This window comes from Plecotus auritus, assembly GCF_963455305.1.
Source record: "Plecotus auritus genome assembly, chromosome: 5".
In the NCBI taxonomy this organism is placed as follows: Eukaryota; Metazoa; Chordata; class Mammalia; order Chiroptera; family Vespertilionidae; genus Plecotus; species Plecotus auritus.
The window spans coordinates 83,748,719-83,767,341 of NC_137776.1; the positions used below are offsets into that span (position 1 = coordinate 83,748,719).

The 18,623-nt window shown below is 46.4% G+C and overlaps 1 protein-coding gene across 2 annotated transcripts in view; it reads left to right on the forward strand.

Annotated features, from left to right (window-relative positions):
- Positions 1 to 18,623, forward strand: part of NCKAP5 (NCK associated protein 5) — a gene marked incomplete at its 3' end in the record, with an annotated part of 888,017 nt that overhangs the window by 754,396 nt on the left and 114,998 nt on the right. For both annotated transcript variants that reach the window (XM_080669006.1, XM_080669007.1), the window contains exons 11-13: positions 5,472 to 5,660; positions 10,535 to 14,217; positions 14,916 to 15,093. In XM_080669006.1, the coding sequence (XP_080525132.1) occupies positions 5,472 to 5,660; positions 10,535 to 14,217; positions 14,916 to 15,093 (4,050 nt within the window). The remainder of the gene's footprint in view (positions 1 to 5,471; positions 5,661 to 10,534; positions 14,218 to 14,915; positions 15,094 to 18,623) is intronic.

The following is an 18,623-nucleotide window of genomic DNA, read 5'->3' on the forward strand; positions in this document are numbered from 1 at the left end:
CCCCTCAGTTTCTGAAAATGAGCCTAATGATGGTTGGGTATTTGTTTGTTTTTCTGAAAACTGTGGTGAGGATTACGTGAGATAATATATGAAATGTACTTAACATAGTACCTGTTAACAATAGTGTCAATAATAAGCTCTCTGCTGCTTTAGCCCCCTTCTGTTCGTCAAAAGAATGTGGCACCATGCCACAGCCACACAATAACCTGGCAAAGATGGAGACTGATAACTGAGGATGGTATTTACTAGCATGTCTCTCTGGCAGCTCACATCAGTGATCCCTGGAAACAAAACACACCTTCTGTTGGCTGTTGCTCATCACGGCTCCTGAATGCAAGGCATCAGACAATGATGGCCTGTCAAGAAGTATCATCCAGGGCCCCTGAGGGAGGCTCTAAATTTATGATTTAGTTAAAGAGCCAAGATATTTATTTTAAAAACATTTTTTTAATAATAGTAGCAACACCTAAAAGTTACTAAGCATTGCTATACGCTAGGAGTTGTTCAAAATTAACAATAATCTTATGTAGGCTGTGTTTTCATTCTCTCCACTTATGAAGAAAGAAACTGAGGCATGGATGAGTTAAGTAATTTTCCCAACATCAGAGTTAGCAAGTGGAATAGCCAGGATTTAAACAAAACAAATGGTCTCAGAGTTCAAGTGCTCAATCACAGAACAGTGACTCAATAGAGTAGATAATCCTGTATGATAATCATGTGCTGTGAAGAGAGGAACTGCAGGAAAAAGAGCTCACTTCACAGCTGTTATGTCAGAGATTCCGAGTCCCTTATTAAATTCAAACATCGATTGTCTAAGGTGGGAGAATGGTGGGAGAATTTCCCAGTAAGGAGGACTAGCTGCCCATTCCACTGCTCAGCTCAGCCCAGGTTGGACTGCGAGATCACACAACACGCTACCATGAAATCCACAGAATAAGTAGACCCTTCCTATAGCTGCTCCGAGGGGCTTTCTACACAAGGCACAGAGCCTGGGCCAGCAGCATCAAGGTACCTGGGAACTTGTTAAAAGTACCACAGCTCAGGTCCCACCTCAGAATGAATGAGAATCTGTGTTGAACAAGACCCTGGTTGATTTGTGTCCATACTAAAATGTAAAAGCCTGGTTTGGAGGATATGTCTCTGCTTAACCACCCCAACCCCACCTGCCTCCATAACATTGATGGGCCTTTCCCACCTCCTAGAGAATCTCCACATCTGGGCATCTCAAGTTCAAGGTTAAGGGAGAGGCAGCCGTTTCTTCCTCCTCCAGCTCACCTTCCAAGTTCTAACTTCCTGTCATCTGAATCCAGCACCTAAGCCATGGGTGCACACATGGGCAACAACTGGGCAAGAAAGCGTCCTTGTTAAAAGAGGCCTAGGAATGGAGTGAGGTTGCAATAACAATAATGCTGACAAGTGTATTGGGAAGGGATAGGTGAGAAATACAAGCTTCAATATCTTGGGGAAAGGTGGAATATAAACTGTAATGAAGCCATGCAGAGTAGGAAAAGGGCCATTAGGAGGCTTAGGTCTGGGTGGCCATGCAATACACATCTGTCAGAGCAAAGCTAGTCCTGAGTAAACCACCATGTGCTTACTCAGGCAACCAAATATGAAAGAACAGAATGAGAACACAGGAAGCAGGCCACAGCAGTGATGCCCTATATATTTCCAAGGGGCCCTTCAGGGTGTCCACATGGCCACAGTCCCGAAGCCAGACACCAGGTGTGTCTGTGCAGTAAGACCACTGGTTGGAGGCAACAGTCGAGATACAAATATGAACTCACCTTAAATCACATCCAGCAATAAACAAGGTCGTATCAATAGATCTCATTAAAAGCTGGAGTTTAAGACAAGTTTTTCCTTTAATTGATGTTTACAGTCAAATTCCAGGGGAGGGAAATGGAGTATACAATATTTTTTTTGTCATTTTAAGATCACTTAAAGAGATTGTTATGCTGCAAAAATGAAGTATTGATATAGCAAGGCAGATGCCTAACAGTGGAAATCTAGCATGATTAAGCATTATGGATATTGATTAGGCAGCAAATTAGACAGGCCCTCTGTACGTAGATAGGGGTTTCAGATTCACCACAAGTACTCTCAGTATAGCATTCTCTTCACTCCCCGAGCCGGTGTTTAGTCACCGTCAGTTAGAATTGCATTTGGAGGACACTGATAAGTACTCGGGTACTAAAGGCACCTATAAAGTGTCAATAAATTGCATACTTAAGTGGCTTTGCCATTCTGCAAGTGACACAAAGACAGATGGTTCCCCATCTAAGTGTTCCTGAGACAAAGCTTTACATAGATAGGAGAGCAGAATGAGACGGTAATGGAGAGAGTCCATCCCATGGCCGGGTACTCAATTAATTTAGCCTGTCCAGTTTGTGTTGCTTCATCTGTTACGTGAGGGGCCCATAAAGTGGCTGTGAAGAAGAGCTGGGATGTTTACAACTTGGTCACCCGTGCCTCGTGCAGACCCACTAGAACTTGAACCACCTGGATCTTTGGCATGGGTACCAGATCTATTTCTGATAAGACAGCCTTTACCGTTTGGACAACCAACTGATATGAAAGTCCCATTATCTTTCAGAACCCTCATTAGTCCTGAGGTTGGTGTTTCACTGTGCATGGCCTCCTGGAAGGTGGCACAGAAATGCCCTGGCATCGGATTCCTGACTTAGTATGAGGCATCAGAGCCGCAAGGGCCACGGGGTAACCTGGTAGAACTGCCCCACTCTACAAGGTCCATGGAGTCTGTAAAAGTCAACTGTTTTACTTGCTCAAGCTCTCCTATCTGGGGCAGTGTGTATCAGGTGCTAGGCTCTGAGTCCAGCGCTCATGTTCTTAAACTCCAGCCAAAGATATGACTCTGGGGGAGAGAAAAATGGCGGCAGAATAGACGGACATGTCCTGAGCCTTGTCCCGGAGCAGATAGAGGGAGCAACTAAAACGAGTGGAATCCAGCCTGAATTGGCGAAGGAGGCGCAGCTGGTGAGACAGTTTGCAGCCGGGAAGGGCAGAGATCCCCCCCTGATAAAGGTAAAGTCAAAGATCTAGGCAGTAGAATCTGCTGGACCTCTGAGCCCAGGTCAAGGAGAAACTACACAGCGCCAAGCCGCATCCCTGAGGACAGGCAAAGCGTCTGACTAAAAAAAAAAAAAAAAAAAAAAAAAAAGGGTCCACGGGACTGCGGGAGGTAGGGGATTTTAGACCTTGGAGTCTGGATTTGGGATCTGAGCTCTAAGGCAGCCCTGAAGAGCTGCCGGACCGCACAGTGCCGGCAAGAAAGGAACTTGCAGAGACGCGGTCCCTCCTTGCGCTGGGGCCTGCGCCTTTCTCCACTGAACCTGGTTCGTAGGATCCTTAGGATACAGTCGCTTACCTGTAGTTGAGGTGCAGAAGAGGGAGTGGGATTGTGGAATCTGGGGAGAGTAGGCAGCGGATGGTCCAGGAGAGGTGGAAGCGAGTCTGGTGCTGAGTCATATCTATGCCCTGTCGCCATTTTCTCCTGAGAGGTAGCCCCTCCCTCCAGTCTCCAGGCAACCAATATAGCCACACCCAGATCCCACACTGATTAACACCATGGAATCTCAATACTCCCTGAGGCCATAGGATCTGCCCTAAAGAGAAATCTTTAGAAGTTAAGCACCTCAATTACACAGCTACACTGCCAGAGCCCTTCAGAGTGCTTCAGTGTGCCTCACTGGCAAACTTAACCACCGGTGCTCCTGTGAGCCACCACTGGGAGTAAGCGCCTATCCACCACAGGTGCAGCAGTGAAACCTGCGTCTGCCCACCCCATAACTACAGAACTCTGGGCACCACAGCCACGCCTTTCCAGAGTGCAGGCTCCCTGAGCCACATCACCCCGACAGACAGTTCCTTGGTGCCACTGTGAGTCCCCACTGGGCACGCGTGGTTTCAATTAAGGGTGCAAGACAGCAAAAATTGGGATACTCCCCTCCATGGCTGCTGACTTCTAGACACCGCAGTTGTGCCTCTCAAGCTCGCAGGCCTACATCAAAAGAACCCAAATAGCTCAAATAGGGAGCTACACTAGATTATTAATCCCAGGAGAACTGAGAGATTACACCAGTAGCACCATCACCAAAAGAACCTGGGTAGCAAAGCAATTGGATCTACAATTAAAACATTACAGGAAAACATGGGGAGACAAAAAAGCAACTCCCAAAGGAAAGAAAAAGAGGAATCACCAGAGAGGGAGTTAAATGAAATTGAGGCTAGTAGCTTAACAGAAAAAGAATTCAGAGTAATGGTTATAAGGATGTTTAAACGGATGGATGAAAAATACACACAACTCAATGAGAACTATAAGGAACTGAATGAGAATATCACCAACATGAAAAGAAACCAAGAAGAGATGAAGAATGACATAGCTGCAATAAAGAATACATTGGAAGGCTTAAAAAGTAGACTAGAAGAGGCTGAGGACCGCATCAGCAAATTAGAAGACAAGGTAGGAAAAAACACACAAACACAGCAACAACTGGAAAGAAGACTTAAAAAGCAAGAGAGCCTAAGGGAGCTTTGGGACAACATAAAACGAAACAACATTCACTTAATAGGGATACCAGAAGGAGAGGAAGAGAAGCAAGGAATAGAAAACCTGTTTGAAGAAATGACAGAAAACTTCCCTGATATTGCCAAGAAAAAATCTATGCAAGTCCAAGAAGTACATAGAGTCCCAAACAGGTTGAACCCCAAAAGACCGACAGCAAGACACATCATAATTAAAATGGCGAACACTAACGACAAAGTAAGAATCTTAAAGGCTGCCAGAGAGAGACAGAAGGTTACCTACAAGGGCTCTCCTATTAGAATATCAACTGATTTCTCAACAGAAATACACCAGGCCAGAAGGGAATGGAATGAAATATACAAAGTGATACAAAGCAAGGGTTTGAATCCAAGAATACTATACCCAGCAAGGCTATCATTCAAAATTGAAGGTGGAATCAGGAGCTTCACAGACAAAAAAGGGCTAAGAGAGTTTATCACTACCAAGCCAGCAATGCAAGAGATGCTAAAGGGACTGCTATAAAAAGAAGAAAGAGAAAGGCAAAAAGAAACAAAGATATGACTCTGGTTTCTTTCTTTTGTAGCATTAGAGTCATGTTTTGATACTGGTCTGCTTCCTTGACCAGCCTGACTAGATAAAATGGGAAACTTCCATTGTGACCTTCTACCTAATGGGGATGGTGGCTCTCAATAATCAGGCACTACCTAGTCCAGATATGTGCCATGTGCCTCCCATCTAGAACCCCAGCTGGTCCCTGCAGTAAACCCTAGGAGGCAGGCAGTATTGTCATTATTCACTTTTTAAAAAGAAAACTGTAGCTCTGAGAGATTGATTGGCTCTATTCACTTCTGCCTCACTAGGAGGTTGAGTGGTATTTCCTGTCCCCTGAGCCAAGCCCAGCTCAGAGCTTTCCTTCTTTTTTCAGGAATGCCAGCTGAGCGTCAAGTCAGGAGCCCCTGCTTTGAAAGGCCCTGGTGTGGGGGTTGTCCTCTCCGGTCACCTCTGTCCCCGCAGTCGCTGCAGCAGCAGTGAGCTGTCTCTTTCCAGCACCTGCAGCGAGTACTCCAGCGGCTCCTCCTGCACATGGCATGATGGGAAGAACCTCAGGAAAAGGGTAAGGCCTCCTTTCAAGGTGCATTACCATCAGAGTGAACCAGAAAATAACCTTCTAGAAGGAAGGTGGGAGGGAGGGCTAAGAAGGAAATGACCATTTTTCTGAGTACCTGTTAATTTGCTCCTCATAAAAACTATGTAGGGAGATAATGGTGTTCCCATTATGAGGCAGAGGAACCAGGCTCACAAAGGTTAAGTTACTTGCCAGAAGTCACACAGCACGTGAGGAGTGGAATGTTTATTTGATCCCCGATGACTTGGACATTGTGGGAGGGAGTTGGGAAGACCAAGACAGTTCCTTCTGTGCTTTGGTGGAGCCTGGAACCTGGAGCCCTGGCCTGATGGAACTGTCCACGCTACAGACCAACTCAGACACTTCCCATTCGCTTTATGGACATCCCCCATCACTGTGTTGCTCGGAGAGGCTTGCTACTGTTCAGTGCTAATGAGTCAGCAAGACCACTTGCCACGCCAGTCCAGACTTGAGCATCCCATGATAGTGCCAGGAGAATTTTGTTTTGTTTTCTCCTGGAGAATAGGGAGAATGGTAGATTATCTCAATAAATGGCCAGAATTTTGGAAGTATCGTTCACTTTGTAAAAATAAACTGCACAAAAATAGCATATATTATATTAACCTTCTCTACTCAGTGCTATAGCCGCATAAAAGTTTAAGTTACTTGCCAGAAGTCACACAACTAATTGACTATAAATTGGAGGGTAGCATGATAGAGAAAGAAAATACCATGATAGATGACGGGCACCAGGGCTCAGTGAACGTCGCATGTCCCTGTTTTGATGCTGGGAGTCCCTTTAGCAGGCTTGCAAATAACTCTACTGCTGTAATGAGTCCTGTCTGCACAGTGGGCTCACACAGCCAGAGATTCCTTCATGCTTTTTACAAATATCTTTGCACAGTGGTGTGAGCCAAGTATTTGAAATAGCTGTTTTTGCAGTTTCCTAATACTGAAGAAAAGCCAAGAGTAAATGAGAATAGAAACCCCAAATCAGACTGTTTGAAGGTCATTTTTTTATTCTTATAAATTAAGTTTACAATTTTAGAAGCATAGAAACCAGAAAATTCCATTAACTTCCAGAAAATATTGGTGAGGGGGTAACTTTGTCATACCCTGAACAATAACTCAGGGAAGGATTTTAAACTAGAATTTAGGGCTTATTCCCTTGGACTCAGACTTCTAATACAAAGTGAGCAGTCTGGTGCATTATCAAAACTGTTCTTTCGAAGGAGATGTTTGGGGTTGTGAATAATGACTGCCCGGGGCCTGGCTCTCAACCATCTGCGAAGATGGTCAGGGATGTCCCCTCTCTTGGTCACTGGCTCCCAGAGCTTCTTGCTCTGCTGTTTTGCCCTCACACTCCTCCTTTTTTTCCCTCTCAGAGCCTTTTTTCTTATTTTCTTTCTACCTTTGGCTGAAATTCTTTCAATTAGAACAAACTTTCATCTTCTAGGGAAACCTCTTTCCTGAAAATGGAGCAATAAGGTTCTTAGGACACTTCATGCTCACTCAGGTGGCCGTGATCCAGAGATTTCAGGGTCCTGGCTCAGAATGGCTATGGTGCACCAGCACACCTGTCACATGGCACAGAGAAAAGTCCCAGTTCTCAGGGACCCAGCCAGCTAGACACAGTCTTGCAATGACAGCTCAAATTCATATTACTTAAGGAACTTCTACAGTTCTTACTATGTGCCAGGTACTCATTTAGTATTAACTTATATTATATATATATATATATATATATATATATATATATATATATATTGAATTTAAATGTGAATACAATATTAACTGACATATGAATAAATATATAGCCAATGGCTCTTATATACCTTTTTAGTACTGTTTTGTTTAGAAACAGAAAGAAAGCCTGCATGAAATACTCAGCCTGCCCTCCATGGAGCGATTTGGCCTCATTAATGAGTAACTACCATGTGCCACACAGTTTTGTTAGCACTTCCTAAGTATTAGCTTATTTAATGTTCAGGATAGCTTATTAAATAGCACCCCCACTCCCCCATTTTATAGATGAGGAAACTGAGATGCTGAGCAATTAAGGAAATAGCCCAAGATCTCATAGCCAGTAAGTAGCAGAACTGGCTGTTGATTCCAGAACTTTCACTCTTAACCACTCAGCTATACCGGCCTTGTTGAATCAGCCCAAAACTTGGAGGAGTTGTTCCAATTATTGGGATGGATTTGTCCCCAATAAGACCAAGAATGTCCCTTAAAAAATGTGTAGAACTGTAGTCCAGTCAAGAAATAGGAAAGGACTGTGAATTAAACCCAAACCCCTGTCTCGGCAGCATTTTCAGCCAACTGCTCCCAGAGCAACTCTGCAAAGAATGAAGCTGCCGGTGGGAAATGCTAGCTGCGCCCGTGGTCCCTCCCATGGGGATTCATGCTTTTTTTTTTTTTCAAGTTTCCAAATTGTTCCAAACTTTTCTCACGTTATTGAGTACCATAACCTCCTGTGCACAGCTGATGGAGGAATGCGGCCAATCTCACCGGGCAGAGATCCTGGGCCCCGGGAGGTTTGCAGCCACTGGCCCTGGGATGAATTAAACCACAGCATGGGAAGGCTCTGGAGAGGCAGAGGGAGGTGGATGGCCAGAGGCTGAGCACATCTTCTGTGGCTTGAACAAAGCAGCCTTTTCAAGCTCTTGCAGGGTACTTTGAGCCTGTCCTCTCTCCTTTACTGTGAATGTGACTGTGGAGATCATGGACATTCTCAGAAAGCCAAGCTGTGGCAGTCCGCTCACTGGGCGGTCTATAATACCCAAACTCACTGACAGGATTTCTTTGGATATCCGAAGGAGCTTTTAATGGTACAGGGGAAGAGGAGGGTGGAGGCGAAGCATCACCAAAGAGCATCTATCCACAGCAACTTACGACCCTGAAGAATTTTTTAAAGAAAATATGCTAGAGAGCATTATAGCCACATAAGCCAGTCAGGGAAGGATAAGTATCACATGATCTCACTCATAAGTGGAATCTAATGAACAACATAAACTGATGAACAAAAATAGACCCAGAGACAAAGAAACATGGAACAGACTGTCAAACCTCAGAGAGAAGACAGGGGAGGGGAGGGTGGGAGAGGGAGATCAACCAATGAACTCATATGCATATATGTACAACCCATAGACAATAGGGTAGTGGATGCCTGGGGCGGGGCAGGTGGGGGGAGAGGAGTGGTAGAGATCAGTAGGGGGGAAAATGGGGACATATGTAATACTTTCAACAATAAGGATTTTTTTAAAAAAGAAAACAAATAAAACACAGATAAACAATATATATTGTTGATAGCAAGAGTAATTTTTATGAAAATCTCTTAGATGTAAACAAATGTTCACAGCTTACTGAAAAGCTGAGATTCCAGTGTAAGTGTCTGACACATTTTCAACCTCTGCTTATGAGCACATGATTCGTATTGAGAGTTATGGGATGGAGGTTAGCTGGTGTGGAGACGCCAATGGTAACTGCACTCTTTGTCAAGAAGAATTAATGGCGAAATTCTTCACCATTAATTTTATAGCCTTAAAAAAAGGCATTAGGTCAGTGCCCACATCCCACCAGGTCTCCAGTGTGCTGGTTTGTGATTAAACTGCAAGTTCCATTAGAGAGATGTGCGGCGATAACCTATGATCTCTATTATAACATTGACTGATACAGAGGGGAGAAGAGAAACTGAGCTTGACTCCGGCAGTATGGCATCAAGATGAAGTTGTGCAGGCCCCAGAGCCAGACTGCCTGGGTTCAAAGCCCCACATGGCCACTTTGGAAGTCAGTCGTAGGAAGAACCCAGGAAACCAGAGTTCACACCCTTGCACCAGCTCTTCCTGTGCTGTGTGATTTCCAACAGACTGATCTTGCTGAACCTCAGGTTCCTCCCTAGTAAACAGGATGGTAATATTTCCTTCATGGTGTTGTTCTAAAAATTAAGTCAAAGTGCTATGTAAGTGGCTGGTACACAACAGGTGCTTCGCCAAGGTTAGTTCCCTCCTCTGCCCTTCCATTTCCTGTTAGCAATACTATGAATGTCTATGTAGAATGCAGTATATTTTTTTCTGTCATTTCTTGGTCACTTCTACAAAACTAACCCTAGTATTGGGTAATGTCTGAGGACAAGAAATTGACTTTTCTCAGTTAGTAGGTGAATCATCACTATGTGTTCTAACAGCAAATGCCCACTGCTATTTGTGTGGGTGTATTTCCCAGGTGTTTCCTGCCTGTCAAAGTCATGAAGTCACATGACATTGTAACCATCCGGTGTTAGAATGAAAGGTACCATAAAGACATGGGCTAACTTACTTTTCCATTTATCCTCTACCTCTCATGTACCCTGAGGCCATACTGTCTTTGGTTATTCCCTAAATGTACCTTAAACTTACCTTCCCAGTTTGGATCCTTGCTATCACATTTCTTCTGGAAATTACTCTCCCCATTTTTAAACTAAAGCAAACCTTGCCATTTTTCAATGGCTAGGTAGATTTTTTAAAAAAGCAACACCTTTCCTTATGTGGTTTTTGAGATTTTTCCAAACAGACATATGGTCTCACTCCCCTGAATTTCTAGAGCACCCATTTGTGCTCAGGTCCTCTCCCATGGGTGCATGCTTCTTGAGGGCAGGTCCTTATTCTCTTCTTTCTTCTTTAAATTATATACTGCTTAGCTCAGAACCTGGCAAAGTAGAAATTTGCTTCATAGTTAATTAAGTTGCATTAATTAATTAATGTATGCATTTATTGTGAATATTTATCAACCACTAGAACAAAGGAAGTTCAGTGATAGACTTCTGCTATTAAAGTGTGATCCACACGACTCTATCATTTCTGATCTCTGCTTTTCTTTCCTAGCCATCATCACAAAACTGGGATAAAAGGCTAAGTATTGACTCCTCGCTCCCAAGTGGCTTTGCTAGTCCTACCAATGAACTACCTCCAACACGTATCAAGGAAAGCCACATTTTGGAAGGACTAAGAAAGCTACAGAAGCGAAAAGTGTTACTTGAACCCCCCTCAGTGATAACCAAATGGGGCTATAAAGATTGCATGAACTCCAATGAAGGAATATATTCTCCAGGAATTAAGAGTAGCCCCAAGGAGGATCCCCTCTGCAAAACAGCAGACATGGGGGGTGCCTGCAAAGAGCCCCACCAGGTATTTGTTTATGACACAGATTCCCACGATGACGCCGATGAGGACTCTTCTTCCTTCGCATGGACCCAGGCCTTTCCCAGCCAGGCCTGCAGGCTGCACGGCTGTAAGTTGACCCACAGCATTTCCGACAGTCTGTTCAGCTGGGAGCTGAACGAAACACACCTTTCAGAAGGCCCCTCAGTTTACCCCAGAGAGAGACCTGAAAAGTTAAGCAGCTGTGCCAGCAGCTGTCCCTCGGAGAGGAAGCTATGCCAACGTATGCAGGTGCCTGAGGGACAGAGAGAGAGGGGTCCCTGCAGCCGGGGCCGCGTAGCTGTCAGCCTCCAGCTTTCAGACACTGATGACAACGACACCCTCCACGAGCTGCACATCGAGAGCAGCGACGAGAAAAGCCCCTCGGACCTGTCATTGGCCACTGACACCGACAAGTCCTCGGAGAACCTGGACAGCCTCGTGGGGCTTGGGAGACCTCCGCTCCGGCCTCCCGGGGAAGAGGAACGGGCGCCCACCCACCAGGAGAGGACGAGGACCCTGGGCTTCCTGCGGCAGCAGCGGGTGGTCAGGAGGACCTCTTCGGAGGAATGTGTGACTGTCATATTTGATGCAGAGGACGGCGAACCGATCGAGTTCAGCTCTCAGCAGACGGGGGTTGTCACCGTCACCAGGAATGAAATCTCCATGGCCCAGGCCCCGCTCCCCACGGCGGGGCACACAGACCGCTCAGCTCAGGGAACCGCTGGCCTCCAGCTGGGAGCTGCGCGGGACCGCGCCTTCGCCTTCGCAGAGAGGCCCGCGGGGGAGGCCGCTGGCAGCATCCCGGGGGGCAGTGTGGGGACTGTCCCGGTCCCCGAGGCAGCCGCCACCGAGCCCCTCAGCCCCAGCACGGCACCGCCAAACACTCAGAGACAGAAACCGGCCAGACCCACGCGGAGCGCGTGCCAGAGGAACTGCAGGTCCCCAGTGGCCATGGGCATCTACCAGAAGCCAAGTCTGACCAAAATCCCAGCCAGGGGCAAGCCCTCACCTCAGAAACCCAAACTCACGGAGCCCGAGGCCTGCAGGAGGGTCCCCTCCTCGGGCCCCGTGACCCCCGAGAAGTCGCCAGCCCTGGCTCAGGGGAAGCTGCCCCGTGGCAAGAGGGCCGAGGGCCCCGCGCCCCCCTGTGACCTGCAGCCCGACTCGCACTTGGCAAAGCACGGCTCCCAAACGTCCCGCAGGAGGGAAGGGGCCCAGGGCCCCATGAGCCAGCTGTCAGCGCCCCTCAGTAGGCCCGGGGGCCAGGGAGAGCCCCTCCCGAGGGACAAGCACTGCCCAGGGCCGACATCCCCTCCTCCCCCACCCCCTCCCGGCAGGTCGGTCTCCCTGCTCATCAGGCCCAGGTATGACTATGTGCCGCCAGCCCCGGCTGCCTGGCCCGAAGCCAGGGGCCCCCACGAAGCAGCACGGGCTGCCTTCAGACACCCCCTCCTGAAAGGATCCTCTGCGCCTGTTATTTCCTCGAGTCAGACAGAAGTGCTGGGGAGGAAACCTTCCGTGGCCTTCCAGAAGCCCCTCCTTTCTCACCCCCTGACGCCCCCAGAAATGGGGATGCAAACCAGATGCCCCGCATACACCCCCTGCGGCTCATTAGTCATGATGACCCGCGGGCCCCCTAAAGGCTCTCCAAAGAGAGGGGTCCCCAAAACCCCACCTCATCAAACACTTGGGGCCCCACATACAGACACGGGGTTACGGATCCCCAAGAGCTGTCCTGTAGCCCATGAGCCACTGGAAATAGCCTCCGACAGTCTGTCTCCAGGAAGAAAAGGACCAGCGGATGACAGCATCTCCGCATCGCCCAAGCCTTCCTTCCTGGGGGTGAACGAGTCACCACCATCTCAGGGCAACAGTGCCTCCGCCTCCTCCAGAAGCCATAGCGCCCCCCACGGGGGTGCAAACCCTCCCGAGAAGGGGGTGAAGCCGCGCCTCCCAGCCGGGCTCCGAGCCCTCATGAAGTCCCCACAGCCGCTCAGGAAGAGCTCCACGGTGCCCGGGAAGCAGGAGAAAGACAGTCTCAACGAGGCCTCCAAAAGCTCTGTGGCTGCGAGCAAGTTGAGGCCGGCACACTCCGGGAGTCCCATAGGCCTTGAGGCCGCGGGACACGGCCCCCCGCTGGGTTTCCGAGCACTGGACCGCCTGGCTGCGGGGCTGCCCCTGGAAGTGGAGACGCCAGAGACACTGGAAAATCGCGCCCCTGGGGCCTCTGGAAACGACGGGGTGGAAAGCAGGTCCGTGAAGAGATCTCTTTCCTCCAACAAGCCCCACCTGAAGCCAGCCCTGGGCATGAACGGGGCGAAGGCCCGCAGCCAGAGCTTCAGCGCCCACGCGGGGGACAAGCCGCCCACGCCGCCCATGGAAGGGCCAGCCAGGGTCCGAACTCAGATCATCACCAACACGGCGGAGAGAGGCAGCTCCCTCACCCGGCAGAGCTCCTCCGAGGGCTCCCCCAGCAAGGCCCCGGCCGCTCCCACGCCCGAGGGTCTCCCCGGCGCTGGGAGGCTCCCACAGGCACCCTCCAGGCAGGGCTCCCTGGGCAGCACGGGCAGCGCCTGCAGCCAGCAGAGAAGCCCCAGCAAGTTGCCGTTGCGGATCCCTCCACCATCCGAGGGGCTCCTCGCCACGCCTGGCCAGGAAGACCCGCCGGCCTGCACCCAGGGAGGCTGCCCGGGCGTGGCTGCGCCTGAGGGAGCAGGCAGTGACCCCTGCGGGGGCCCATCCGCCACAGCAGGCTGCCCACGGGCCCCACAGAGCCCAGGGAGCACAGAGTGCCCGAGCGGTTTTGAAACCAGCAGGACCGCCAAGCTAGAAGCTTCTGGAAGGTATCCAGATCCTTCTATAACCAGGACTGCTGCTGCGAGCCCAGAAGCCCCCCTCTCACCCTCCATCGAAGAAAAGGTCATGTTGTGCATTCAGGAAAACGTGGAGAAGGGCCAAGTGCAGACAAAGGCCACGTCTGTGGAAGCGAAGCCGAGGCCGGGGCCTTCCTTTGCCAGCTGGTTCGGTTTTCGGAGGAGCCGACTCCCCGCTCTCAGCAGCAGGAAAATGGAGGTCTCCAAACCCAAAGTGGAGAAGAAAGACGCCAAAGGCTTGGGCTTTGGACACAAGCAGCTAAAAGCAGAGCGGAAAAAGGAGAAAAAGAAGCCTGAGTTGCAGAGTGAGGTAGATAGTGAGCTTCGCAGGGACACGGAGCTGGCGGGTCCTCCAGACGCTGGCTTCCACAGCAAAAGTAGTTGGAAAGCAGCACAAGACATTTGTGAGCAAGTGAAGTTTGAACCCAGAAATAGACCCAGTCCTGTTGCATGTCCAACAAAAGATACCTTTATGACCGAGCTTTTGAGCAGGTAATGCGTGGGCCAAGTGGGTGGGGATGTAGAGGGCCCCTCCCCCCCAACACAGGGAGAGTTGTTTGCTTAATGAACATTAAATGCCAGCCAAGCATGCCTTTCATAAAGCAGAAGCACATAATAGCAGTCTTTTATACATTAGCCAGAATTTAAACAATGAAATAAAAGTTAGCAATAAAGTGATAATTTAGTCCATGTTACTTTGTTAACCAAACCAATGGTCTTTGAAATTAAAGAATGGTAAGTTTTATCAAGGTTGAAAGAAATTCAGCCCACACTAGGAAGCATGAATGTACCCACATGGCATGAAATGGAAGCAAATTAAATGCACGATTCAGAGTATGCCAATCTCATTGATTGTACAGAGCAAACGGATACTTAGAAACTTCCAGAGGAAATTACATTTCCTGCCAATCTTAAGCCAGAAATGTAGTTAGCAATCACTTTACAGTGTTTCTTATCCCCCAATCTCACAAGCAGTCATAAAAATAAAGAATTCTATTATCAAATCTAAAGTGACACACTCCTGGAATATCAGGTAAAGATCTGATGAAGGTCATGGGGAAGCACTCTACTCAGAGGGTTAAAGACAGAGCGATCTATGGCGGTTACTTGAAACATTTAGGGACTGGGAAGAGTAGAGTGATTGAAGAAGAGCAATGTCATTTATCAGAGGAATCACTTTCTACCTGCAGAGTTGATAAGAGAGCAGCTCAACAGACAGAAAGTGGATCAAGCAATGTTTCCTGCAGGAGCGTGTTAAAGGGCAGCTCCCAGGGCTCCTGTCTCACCAGTGGCTCCAGCAGCGCTCAAGGAAACCACAAGAAAACCCTCAAAACCAAAGCCGAGGCAGAGATGCCGAAGGGCTCCCTGGTAAGTGCTCCACCATCCAGGGTTTGAGCTTTTAGATTCTATGACAGGCTGGTTGGGGTTCTTCCTGCCCTTTGCTGATGAAAATATATGGGCAAGAGATTATGGGGTAAAGAGAAAGTTAAAGCAGAAGAGAACAAAAGAGAGAAAGCTTGGTGGCAACTCTAACAGAGAAATGGCTCCCTGTCAGCCCTCTTTTCAGAATGATGGTAATCACAGCGCAGGCAAATGAGGCTGCTGGTGTTATCTTAAAATTACACCCTCGCACTGGGACTCTGTGGGGATGGTTATTTCCAGCATTTCAGCAACACAGAAAGGGAATGAACATCATTGTGAAAAATAAAAGTGCTAAACTATTGAAGAGAATATTGACTATTTTGACGATTTGATTTAAGCATTTCTATTTTTCTGGAAGTGGTGTGTTCCAGTTCACTCTACCCAAATAGGTGTTAAGACTAAGCTATTCTTTCTGGAACTTGACTTCCTAGCACTTAGTTTTTTTTAATTGAGAGGTCCAGAGCAAAGGGGGACATTTCCTTTTAAAAAATAATAAAAGAAACCCTGGTGGGTATGGCTCAGTTGGTTGGGCATTGTCCTGTAACCTAGAGGTTGTGGGTTCTATTCCCAGTCAGGACATATGCCTGGGTTGCAGGTTCTAACCCTGGAGGGGGTGCAACCGATCAATGTTTGATGTTTCTCATATTGTTTATCTCTCATCAATGTTTCTCTCTCTCTCTTCTTCTCTCTCCCCCCACCCCTTCCTCTCTCTAAAATCAATGAAAGCATGTCCTTGGGTGAGGATGAAAAGAATAAAATAACATTTTTACATTTTCCCAGGGAAGCTGCACTTACTGTCCTTATATTCTTTCTGTTCTTGAATAATTGATTTGTGATGTTCATTCTTACGTTCCATAAGTTTTAAAGCACTTAAACAAAACAAAAAAATCTTTTCATGGAATCACTGATTGTATCGTATATTTTATCCTCTTATAAAAGAGATTTTAAAGTATAATACATGCTTTCGTTTTCATAGGGAAAACTTGAAATGTGAAGTAATTATACATTTTTTCTAGAGTAGTTAAAAAATAGATGAGGTTTTAGAAGTAACTATGATTGGCATTATTAGTTATTAATTATTAGTTTAATGACTAATTGATGTTTAGGTGCCTTAGCATTTCACTGACATACTGTAATTTGAGGCAAATGCACATAGTAGCTCTGACTCTAAAAAGATACAAGGCCTTTTATTTTCAAACTCTGGAATCATATGGAGACTATGCTTTTTGCAAAAGTTTTGGTTTTTTTTCTTTCTGTTTTTCTCCATTTTTACTCTTGACTTCCTTTGGTACCATTTCTTCTTTGACAATGTAGATGCCCCCTGCATTATAAAACCACAAGTTATAAGCATATCTGAGGCTGACCTTGTAGTGTCACTGTAAGGAAGGAGAAAGAGTAGAACGTGTGGAAATGTGCAATATGCCAGAAATTCAATCCAACTGATGGAAAACTGTGATAGCCCGGCAGAGCCTCTTATCAGGCACACTCAGTTTAACTGCTCCCCATTTAATGTGGTTCTGACAGCAGAGGGTATATATTCACTGTACAGAAGTCCCTAGAAAAACACAAAGACCCTCTGTTTTGCTTTCACAGTTTCATTTTTGCTTTCTCATTGCTTCCTAATGCCCAAGTGATTTGCCATGCTTGTCCTCTCTCGTCTGCAGCCTTTCATGGGGTAGTAATAAGTATCCTTTGGTCATTCCAGAATATCTTTGAGAAACAGTCTTATTATTTTCTGTGCAGTACAAAGATTCCCTAACCACCCCAATATACATAATCAATAGGGGCATGCTAATTTTTCTAGTTAGCTGCAAGACGAATTGTCATGCTGGGAGCTTTCCCATACAGAGGAATATTATTAACCTGCATAGTTGGTCATTTTTTTAAATGTAAAATGTAACGTTTTTCATTTCATCTCCATAACCATCAGTGTGGTTTGGGCTAAAATTAGTAATTTCAGAAATGACATTGCCATAGTCTCCTTTGGGACTAGTACAAGAATAGCAGTGAAAATCTGTTTATTCTGTGTTATCAGCCTCTATCAGTGGTTTTCAACCTTCCTAATGCCTCGACCCTTTAATACAGTTCCTCATGTTGTGGTGACCCCCAACCATAAAATTATTTTCATTGCTACTTCATAACTGTAATTTTACTACTGTTATGAATTGTAATGTAAATATCTGTGTTTTCCGATGGTCTTAGGCAACCCTGCTGGCGGTTCTCAACCTGTGTCAATAGTATATTTCCATACATATGACAAATCCATGGATGTAGCCAGTCTCCATTTACTTCACTAGTACCTGAATGTTCATTCTCAAGATCGCTAGATATAGTCTAACATGTAAAACTCCCATTCATGCTTTGCTGAATTGAATTTTCTCTTTTTGAAACTTTCAGCTAAGTCATCTGTGATGGCTTATGTCCCCATTGATGCCATCACAGACGACTTAGCTCCAACTTTTCTGTAATTTGGACAAGAACCATGTTACTTTGTACTTTTAGTTAAATTATACAAATGCATTATAAGAGGGGAAAAGGCATCCCCGGGAAAGATGGCATTGGCAGTAGTAAATAAGTCAGAAGGAAATGCACACTGCTTGCTACAGGTTGTAGGTCCTTCCTTCCAGTAGATTTAGGTAATTTTCTGAAGCGAGAAGTCTCAGAGGAAAGGAGCTCCAGCCTCCTCGCTGTCAGTGGTCAAAGCAAAAATCGTAACAAAATTAATGAGACCATACTAGTATACTAGTACCTTCATCATGCAGTGGAAAGAGATGGCCAATTGAATATGGGTATTTTAATTTAAATTATGAGTATTCTCTTCACCTACTATCACATAGTCTGAAAAAAAAAGCACATGTTAATAAAACATCAAAATTTATCCCATGAGATTGGTAGAATCAACATCATTAAAATGTCCATACTACCCAAAGCAATCTATAGATTCAATGCACTCCCCATTAAAATACCAACGGCATATTTCACAGACCTAGAAAGAACTCTCCAAAAATTCATCTGGAATAAAAAAAGACCCCGAATAGCCACAGCAATCCTGAGAAAGAAGAATAAAGTAGGAGGGATCTCAACACCAGATTTCAAGCTGTATTACAAAGCCACTGTCCTCAAAACAGCCTGGTACTGGCACAAGAACAGACATATAGATCAATGGAATAGAATAGAGAATCCAGATATCGACCCAAACCACTATGCGCAATTAATATTTGACAAAGGAGGCATGAACATACAATGGAGTCAAGACAGTCTCTTCAATAAATGGTGTTGGGAAAATTGGACAGATACAAGCAAAAAAATGAAACTAGATCACCAGCTTACACCATACACAAAAATAAACTCAAAATGGATACAGGACTTAAATATAAGACGGGAAACCATAAAAATACTAGAGGAATCCACAGGCAGCAAAATCTCAGACATATGCCGAAAGAACTTCTTCACTGATACTGCCCCTAGAGCAGCCG